Below are 10,181 nucleotides of genomic sequence, written 5' to 3' on the forward strand. Positions count from 1 at the left end.
TGTTAAATCTTTAGCAATTCAAGTCAAATGAAAGTGACGGGAAGTAAAGAGAAAAATTTACGACAAAATATCAGCGGCAGCCATTAATCCCTATCACGACTATATCATGAATGCGATATTATACGAGTAAAAAAACGACCGCGCAGGGCCAACCCGGAAGGGCGGTAAAGAAAGACAGGAAAGGGTTCAGTGGGCTGGGCGTCGATCGATATCCCAATTAATTGGAAGACTTGCCCCGAACGGAGAGAGGTCGGTATTAATTTACAGTGGGCTGTGCCTCCGGATCGGTGCTGGCCGCACCAGTGTAAGCCAATGTAATTAAGTTTGATCGGGTCAAAACACGGGCTCTCAGATCTAACAGCGAAGAGATCTTTATTCATGAAAGACCAAATTTAGAATTAGACCACGTCCACATATCCATGCAAATGCGACGGTTACATTTTAGGCGCCTTCAAATAGATCATCTACCCCGGCTTCGATTCCCTCACTAGTATCTTTTGCTCGAGTTTCTCGAGGCCTTGGGTTGAATTCTCAGAAAGTCATTCTGGCGTTCATACGCAGGATTTCTATCTTGGAACGATAAAGAGTATTCAGACTTTCTGGATCTGCGAGATTTCTCCGATCTTGCGATTCTGCAGTAAATTTCCGAAGCATCCAGCGCAATCTGTGGATATTATATACACATTGTGTATATGGCAATGGAGATACAAGCAGTAGCAGCAGCAGGGGAAGAAGAGGACAGAGTAATGGCCACGGCGCATCATATTGTGAAATCTCTGGGCAGCTCCGAGCACATGGCGAGAGACATGCTCACAATTCTGTCTATGAGCAACGAAAATCTGGGCAACGCACCTCGGAAATCGGCCGACTACGACGCCAATTTGGCTTCCATGGATCGAATAATCTCATTCTGGTACTATTCGTCCAAGGCCATGCTGTTCCAGAGCAGCCGCAAGGAAGTCTACGAGTATCTCGCTGCAGTTGACGGTCTCCGTCAATTGATTGAAAATCTGGTCGACACGCCAGGCAGTTCCAGCAAACTCATGCGCGCGCAGCGCCTCATGGAGATGTCGATGGCCCGCCTGCGGAAGGAGTTTCACAGAATCCTTTCAGCCAGTGTCGAGCCGACCTTGGCGCCGGACGACTGCAACTTGGGCCAGGGCTCGTCTGACGACGAGGCGTCGACGGACCAATACCCGAGCAACGTCAGACGGCGCCGGAATCGGAATCGGAATGCGGACGAGATTTGCGAAATCGACATGATGCCGCTCGACGCCGTGCTGGACCTGCGCAGCATAGCTAAGCGGGTTATCGCCGGCGGGTACGGGGGTGAGTGCGTGCGAATCTACGAGCTGACTAGAAAGTCTGTAATCAAAGGCTGTCTCCACAGAATCGGCGTTGAGTGGGTCAGTACGAGCGACGTGCAGAGGATGGAATGGGGAGCGCTTGACATCAAGATCAAGAACTGGATATGCGCGGTGAGAGTTGCTGTAAGGATTCTGTTCGCTAGCGAGAAACGGCTCTGTGACGAGATTTTTGCAGGGCTTAGTGACATCAGGGATTCCTGTTTCACCGAGGTCGCCAAGGGGCCGACGAAGAAACTTCTGGCATTTGGGGAATCGGTGGCCATGAGCAAAAAGTCGAGCGAAAGGCTTTTCAGGGTGCTCGACATGTACGAGACTCTGTCGGACCTTATGCCTGACATTGACACCGTTTATTGCCCGGTATCCTGTGCGAGCGTGAGGACGCAAGCCTCTACTCTCTTTGCTCAGCTCGGGGAATCGGTACGGGAAATTTTGACGGAATTCGAGAATGCAATCCAGGCAGAAAATTCAAAAACCCCCGTCCCCGGAGGCACGATTCATCCGCTTACAAGGTATGTTATGAATTATTTGAGTTTTCTGTCTGATTACAAGGAAGCTCTCATGAACATAACGGCCAATGCACCCATTGATATCCCAAATGCCCTGCCGGATGACCCAGCGGACTTGCCTGGGGACTTGGTTGAGCATGACGATGAATTGGGTAGCCCGGCCTCTGCTTTGTCTGTGAGAGTGGGATGGATTATCAGAAAACTGCAGCATAATTTAGAATTGAAATCTAACCTCTACAAGGATTTGTCCCTGTCATACTTGTTTCTCACCAACAATCTTCATTACATTGTCCAGAAGATCAAGGTGTCAGAGCTTTTAGGGCTGTTAGGGCATGACTGGATGACCAAGAATGAGGACAAGGTGAGGCAGTATACTACCTATTACGAGCGAGCGGCTTGGATGAAGGTCTTCAATTGTTTGAGAGATGAAGACAATCCCATGAATGAGGGTTGTTCCTATGAGGTGTCACAGCAGGCCGTGAAGGATAGATTAAAGGGTTTCAATCTTGCAATTGAGGAGGTTCTCTGGAAGCATTCTGGTTGGATGGTGCCGGATGTACAGCTCCAAGATGAGCTTAGGCATTCCATCATAGAAAAGATGATACCAGAGTATCGGTCCTTCTTGGGCAGATTCAATAGCTATTTGGAAAGTGGGAGACACTCTGAGATATATACGAAGTATACACCTGAAGGCGTAGAAGCTCGCCTCTTGGGTCTGTTTAAGGCAACCCATCATCCACGAGGACAGGGACATCCTAGAAGGAAGGAAGGAGTGCGCTAATGTGGAATGAGATCTCATCATGATGACATTCCATTACGGTAAGATAGCTCGCAATTACAGACATCAAAGAGCTTGTAATTACCGGCATCAAAAGCCTTGGTTTCACAATTAAAACCCTGCAACCACTGGTATCTCTAAATCTAAATTTGAACATTCTTTTCGCTCTAATGAAATGCTGTTGATTGTAAGGGGGTGGTAATGTGAAGTTATGCACAAAATAGGTTCCTAATGTCAATGAAACTCAGTTCAAGAGCTATCTTGCATGTACTTTTTAAAATTACTTTATATTTCTCTGTTCCCTGTTCTGCATTCCAATTATTTGATAGAAAGTACTGTAGTCAAACCTTACTGGAGGGTCTAATATGTTTCTTATTGTCACAGTGTCTTGCATAGTAAATGCTTTATTTCTTGCCTGTACTCTATACAAGCTGACAATCTGTTAAACCATCAACGGGGAAAAACAGCACTACTCATGCATGAGCCACAGGATCAGAGGTGGTTGCTTTTCATTGCATGCAGAAATCAGATTCTTAGATGCCAATGGCATTCATGTTCCCCTCCATTTACCAAAGAATGGGTCCACACATTTTCTCATCTTTACTTGATCTGTATTTGTATGGAACCATTGTTTTCAAAAGATTTCGAAAGTTTTTTAGGACAATCTTAGACATTTTTCAAGATTGAATCTGACACCCATATTCGTTTTTCATTAGTTTTTGGCACTACTTGCTTGTTGCTTAGTTGTTCCCGCCTTATGCAAACTATACCTTAAGCTTCTCTGAGATTTGGAAGAAATACATTTCCTGCTTGAAATCATGCTTGAAACTCGAACACCCAACAGCCTCTTCCTGCATTTTCAGGTTACTCAACTAACTGTGTGCATCCTTTTCTAAGTTTTTACCAACTATAAAATCATAATTTCTTACAGAGATGTTGGTTCGAGGTTTTGCCTATTTGTTCTAGGTATATAATAGATGATAAAACACTTCCTATCAATTTAATATATTCATTTAATAGTTGGGTTCATCTGTAGCTCAAGTTGGTTTTAGGCTTTTATAGTTTTCAAATTTTTGGAAGTTATGAGTTCAAAGCTACCAGTAGCTATCTCCACTAGTTATCCAAGTCCTATCCAAGAATTTAGATTTTTTTAATGTTATGAGTTCAAAGCTACCAGTAGCTATCTCCACCAATTGTTATCCCAAGATCCAAGAGTTTGGAATTTTGAAGGTTATGAGTTTGGAATTTATAAGTTCAAATCTATCAGTAGCCATCTCCAGCAGTTGTTATCCCAAGTACTATCTAACAGTTCAGATTTTTGAAGGTTATGAGTTCAAAACCACCAATAGCTATTTGGAAGTTACGACTTCAAAGCTAACAGTAGCTATTTCCACTAGTTGTTATCCCAAGTACTATCTAAGAGTTCAGATTTATTATTTTTGAAGGTTATGAGCTAAAAACCACCAATAGCTATTTGGAAATTATGAATTCAAAGCTACTAGTAGCTATTTCCACTAGTTGTTATCCCAAGTACTATCCAACAGCTTAGATTTTGAAAGTCCAAGAGTTTAGATTTTTAAAGGTTACGAGTTCAAAATCACCATTTGCTATTTCCACCAGTTGCTATCCTAAATACTATTAAAAGGATTTTTACAAATCATGAGTTCAAACCTTACCAATTCTCCACCAGTTGCAAGAGTTTAGATTTTTGAAGGTTATGAGTTCAAACCCACCAATTCTCCACCAGTTGCAAGGTTTATATTTTTGAAGGTTAGGAGTTCAAACCCACCAATAGCTGTCTATCTTCACCAGTTGCTATCCCAAATACTATCCAAGAGTTTGGAGGTCCTGACTCAGGTACGATCCAGAAGTCTAAATCAAAACGATTATAGAAATTGATCCCCTGGGGAAGAAAAAGCCATGCATTTAACAGCCTATGTTTGCGCCCTTCAGTTTGTTCTGTATGCCTGGAGTCCCATGTGAAGTAACTATCTTTCCAAGTCTATATGCTTTTTTTAGGTCCAGAAGCTTATAAATTTTATATCATTGCAGTCCGGTTGCTTATGATTTCACTTATTGAAATGCATGGCCACATCAACCTCTATTCAAAGCTACGAGTGTTTTGAGTAAGATTCATCAACTTTTCTTATATCTGTGATGACGAGTATATTCATTCCTTTCTCCAACAGTCCTTTCTGAAGCACTAGTAATGACTTTTCTTATGGCCATGCACTTGGAGCTCTGATATTGATGGCTCAAGTACAAAAGGATAAATAATAGTCAAATTAGCATTTACTCCCAAAGTTACTAAATGTGCAAATAAACATAAATAGCTACTAAATGTGGAAATAAATAGCTGCTAAATGTGGAAGTAAACATAAATCAAACATCCAGAAAAACAGAGGCGGAGGTTGTTGAATAGCACTTCCAGAGCTGAAAATGCCATTGATGTGGGCAGGAAACAACGCGGAGAGTTTTGATTAGCACGCCCAGACCTGAAATTTCTAGAGACTTGGGCAGAAAATGGTAACACGCAGGAAATTGTATCTCTAACAATAAAAGCATTTTGGTTATTGGTCCCACACTTCAACAAGAACAAAGTACTTGTGTCAAATATGATACCAGAGGACAAATATATGAGACATGTCAAGATTCCATGGTGTTTAGTTTACAGATATTTATGAATCAGTATTGAATATGATTATGAGTTGAAAATGTAAGTCATTACTGTGAGGGTAGATTTTCACTTTTATTAGAGATGCTAAAGATTTTTAGGCTGTTAATTTTTTCATTTCCTCGTATTTAAATATTGTAATAAAATTAATATATCAGAGTTATTATTTAGATTGTTTCTAAAGATGTGTATTTTTTATTATCTTGATGTTTATATATAAACTTATTTACCTATTTTCTTTTAATTTGATGGTGGAAAAAACTATTATAACGTAATGATTAATCAACTATGAAGACTATCATCAATGGGTGCTATATACAAATACACTACCCAAAATAATTTGTTAGTGTTTTTTAATAGGTAGTTTCTCACTCTCCCTAAATGTCTTTGGATCTTGGACTACTTAATATCCAAGAAAAACAACTTTTAACCAATCAAAAAACAACCAATCCATGAACAACAACTCTTAACCAATAAAAAAACAACTCTTAACTAATCAATTTCAAATTTTCTCATATATATATATATATAAACAAAAAAACAAAAACAAACAAACAAAACAAAACAAAACAAACAATTTTAATTTAAATAATATCCTCGAAAAAACTCATTTTCCTTATAGTCATTTTTGAAACCATCTTTAATAAATTCATAAATGATACATATTTTAATTTATAGTAGTTGAAACTATCTTTAATAAAGTCATAAATAATACATATTTTAATTTATAATTGTTGTCTTTCATTTTATATGTATAACTAAATACTATTTTAATTGTAATTTAATTTTGTATTTAAAAATAATTTTAAACATTAAGATATATATATGAAAAATACAAATTTACAGGGAGACGCAACGAGTGAAGAAGGTCGAGATTCGTCCGATGGCTCTGCAATCCTTGTCCTCCAACTGCTTGTTACAGGCGGAAAGGGTGTGGAATGTCGGTGAAATGGAAGTTTCTCAGACTACTCAGGGAACCCTAAGCTCTCTGATGGTTCATTTCGGCTTCACTGCTTCTCGCAGAGGGATCCGCCCTTTGCCTCCGAATCAGATGGGAAGGCCATCCTCCAGGACTGCTGACTCCTCCACACTACTTCGAAACGCTGGATATTCATCTCCAGCGGTTTATACAAACATAGACCTGCCATGTCTGGAGACTGTGGGTATACTATGTAAGGAAGGACGGTTGAAGGAAGCGTTGGAAATCCTTCATTTGATGGACCAACGAGCGATTCAGCCTAGCATCAGAACAAATGCCTTGTTTTTTCAAGGTTGTACGAATATGAAAGTGCTAGCAAAAGGAAAAGTTATGCAGGCCCACTTGATCCAATGCGGATTGGAGACAAAAATTATTCTGGGTAACTTTGTTTTCAACATGTATGCAAAAAGCCAACGCATGGAGGATGCGCGGCAAGTGTTTGACGAAATACCCCTGGCAACTACCGCACTCTTCCACATGCAACAGAAGTATTGCCAGGATCTGGAGCTGGCTCTGCAGTCTCGCAATCTCACTGTTTCAACCTCGATTCCTCATTCAGGCAGCTGAGATCCTATTCATCTCCAGCAAGCGAATTTTCAGATTCAAATAATTCTTCTGACAGGCAAAACCCTCCTCCTTGGGGTCCAGCTGTCTTTCACAGTGCGCCATATCTTAAAGATACTCGAACAGAGGCTGGGGATCCCTTCCTCCCTTCTGCGGCTCCTCTTTGCAGGTAAGCAGCTTGATAATAATCTGCCTCTTTCCTTTTATAATATTGAAAGAAATGCCACAGTGATCCTATCATTTCGACTAAGGGGAGGTACAGTTGGGCAATCCTCTACCTCCAAAGGTTTTTCCTACAAAGATGCAGTACATGCACAGCCTGCCAAGAAGTCTGCCCAATCTGTCGAGGCCACCAAACCTTTATTGGTGGAAAAAATGGAGGAAACCCCTGCCATTGAAATCTCTCATCCATCTCTGGATGATCAATACCAGACATTTGTAGAAACAACCCTCATTTGCAGATTTAATGGCCTATGGCCCCGCACTGTTGATCTATACCAGTGGATCCATTCCAATTGGACCAACAACTGCAAAGTCTTCCTCTGCTCGAAAGGCTTCTTTATTGTATCCTTTGCCTTCAACGAAGATTACCAAAAAGCCTTAACGGGAGGCCCTTGGTTCTGGGGATCAGCTGGACTCTTCCTCTCACCCTGGTTCCCAGACTTTGACCCCTCCACTGCAGTCATCACCAAGCTTCCTATTTGTGTCGGGCTTCCAAATCTCCCTGCGCATCTATGGCATTTTGTTGTCTTTCAAGGAATCGGGGACACCCTAGGCCGCTTCCTGGCTACAGATACCTCAAGGGCGGAGAAAGGAATATATACCTTTGGCAGAATTTGTGCAGAAATAGACATTAGTAAAGGGTTGCCAGATCAGATCATCCTCAAAGTCGGGGACTTCCATTGGACGCAAACTTTGGACTATGAGAACACAGCCTTCAGGTGTCGCCATTGCCATCAGACGGGGCATCTCCAGAACTCATGTGCATCGTTCTTCGACAAAAAGAAGAATATCACTCGCAAATCCAAATCCAAGAGTTGGAAACCTTGTGATATACCCCCTATGGATGACATAGAGTCCTCTAGCTCTGATGAGGAGGACATTGAAGTGGAAGAGGAGAATTTGGAGCAACCGAAGGACGCGCCCTCAGCCCGCGCCGAGGATCCTTCTGCGCCTCTGTTCTCGCAGAAACGTCCTCATGAGTCTTCGCCTTCTAATTCAGACAAGGAGTCTCCTCCTTTAGCACAGAACAATCTGCAAGTAGTTTTGGTCCAGCCAGGTCAAAATGGTTGGGTCAAAGTCAGTAAAAAGAAAGGTAAAAAATGTAGATTGGAAGATTCTGCCCATACTGGGTAGACTCCCTAGACCAGCTCGTTCCTTCTGTCCTCTCGGTCATCTTTTGCTTATGTTGTGGTTGCTCTTTGGGACCGAGGTTGATATCATATCATTTCCAGCTCCCTTGCTCTTTAGCTTTGCTTCTCTGAAAGCTCTGATTGTACCATATGTCTTTTCTTAATAGAATTAGTCTTATTCAGAAAAATAAAATAAAATAAAATAAAATAAAAAAAAAAAAAAAAAAATTTAAACATTAAAATAATTTTGAATATTAAAAAACAAATTTTTATATATAATAAACAATTATATATAATATTTATATAATCTTAAAGTTTTTATTTTAAAAAAATATAAAATTATCTCAAATGTGTGATGGATTTGTTTCTCAAACTAACTAATAAATAAATTTGAGTGATAAACTCAACTTTTAAATAACTAAAAAAACTTTATATACACAAAATTTTATAAACTAAAACTTTCAAAATTTCGAAAAAAAAATTAAATGCATAGTACTAACTTGTTAGTAAAAGCTTTTAAACGAGTTTTGAAAAAACTTTTACATAAAACACCCAACTTTTAGGTATTCAAAAGCTTCAAAATATCTGCGCACGCTCCTGCTCTGCAACAGCCGACTGCTCCAGCGCGTCCCAGGCCTCTGCGCCCCTCCGTCCGCCCAGCCTCATCAATGGAGGCCAGCGGGGACCTTGATCCCCCTCCTTCGCCGCCTCCGGAGGTGTTAGCCTTCAAATCAATGATAGCTGCTGGCCCAAAGCGCCCACCCTCAGCTTCTCAACAGAAGTTCGTAAAGAAACTGGACACGATTCCATCGGTAGCCCTACCAGAAGAAGAAACTTGTAAAGCTGCGTTGAACCTTGCGGAGAGAGGCCTTATAGGTCAGTTCACTGGCCTCTGGCCATCTCCCAAGTCGGTGGATGAATGGACCCAAAGGAACTGGAAGCCCCTGATCAAAGAAGGAGTTAAAAGTTATTTTGTAGGCAAGGGTTTCTTTGTGTTTGTCTTTGAAAACCCAGATGACAGAGGTTTAATCTTTAGAAATGGACCGTATTTCATGGGGCCCCAGGGTCTTTACCTGAACAAATGGTCCCCTGATTTCGATCCCACCCAGGACATCCCCTCTGCTGTCCCGGTCTGGGTTAGGCTCCCACATTTGCCTCTTCACTACTGGAACCAAAAATCCCTACAGATCATAGGTAACGCACTAGGAAAATACATAGATCAAGCAGCGAGAAAAGACCAGTATTCATGCGCCCGTATCTGCGTAGAAGTGGACCTAGAAGAGGGGTTACCGGAAGCTATCAAACTCACTGTAGCTGGGTGGACGCATGTCCAGGAGTTGGACTACGAACAGTTACCCTTTAAATGCAGACATTGCCATGGCCATGGCCACTTTGCAAAGAACTGTAAAAAGAAAGCAGAGGAGCAAGCAGACAAACAGAATGGGGAACAATGGACCCTAGTCCAGAAGAATGCAACCTCAAAAAAAGGCACAGGCAAAGGCAACATGGACGGAGGCCCTAGTAGCACCAAAGCCAACCAGGAAACGGAAGTAAATCCAAAAGGGACAGAAAGTGCTCAGAACAATCAAGTTACCCTACCCTAGGAGAATGTAGAACAGGCGGACACTCCACCTTCAAACAAGGAGGAAGGGGAAGCAATCCAGATCGAGGCCATCCAAGGCAGTCCCTCCAATCCCTCATATGCAAAGATAGCAAGGAAAAAACCAGTTGAAATCTTTGGTTCCTCGGAGGATGAAACCTATGAGCGACAAACGGAAAAAGCTGGAAGGAAATCCCGCAAAGAAAAGAGGGAGGAGGAGGCAGAAAGACTCAAAACACAAGGAAGCCAAGCAACCATAGAAATGTCTATTGGGCGGAATATCAGACCAATGCCTTCCAAGGGAGGCCTCAATACTCCCTCAAGTAAATAATGAATCTCGTCTCTTGGAACTATAGAGGAT

At 41.6% G+C, this 10,181-nt stretch overlaps 2 protein-coding genes across 2 annotated transcripts; both read left to right on the forward strand.

The window, feature by feature from the left end:
* The first annotated feature begins 311 nt into the window (after positions 1-311).
* On the forward strand, positions 312-2,871 carry LOC149189435 (exocyst complex component EXO70B1-like). Its single transcript, XM_089413211.1, has one exon. The coding sequence runs from the start codon at positions 693-695 to the stop codon at positions 2,652-2,654; it is 1,962 nt and encodes a 653-aa protein (XP_089269337.1). The 5' UTR covers positions 312-692; the 3' UTR covers positions 2,655-2,871.
* A 6,017-nt stretch (positions 2,872-8,888) lies between these two features.
* On the forward strand, positions 8,889-9,824 carry LOC149189436 (uncharacterized). Its single transcript, XM_089410237.1, has one exon. The coding sequence runs from the start codon at positions 8,889-8,891 to the stop codon at positions 9,822-9,824; it is 936 nt and encodes a 311-aa protein (XP_089266363.1).
* Positions 9,825-10,181: the final 357 nt, after the last annotated feature.

Source organism: Pinus tabuliformis, chromosome 3_1 (genome assembly GCF_031772625.1).
Source record: "Pinus tabuliformis cultivar Carrire ecotype Pingquan chromosome 3_1, CPIR1, whole genome shotgun sequence".
NCBI classification, from domain to species: domain Eukaryota; kingdom Viridiplantae; phylum Streptophyta; class Pinopsida; order Pinales; family Pinaceae; genus Pinus; species Pinus tabuliformis.

Coding starts and splice junctions, on each gene's coding strand:
- LOC149189435 (XM_089413211.1), top strand. CDS start 693: ATGGCAATGGAGATACAAGCAGTAGCAGCAGCAGGGGAAGAAGAGGAC.
- LOC149189436 (XM_089410237.1), top strand. CDS start 8,889: ATGGAGGCCAGCGGGGACCTTGATCCCCCTCCTTCGCCGCCTCCGGAG.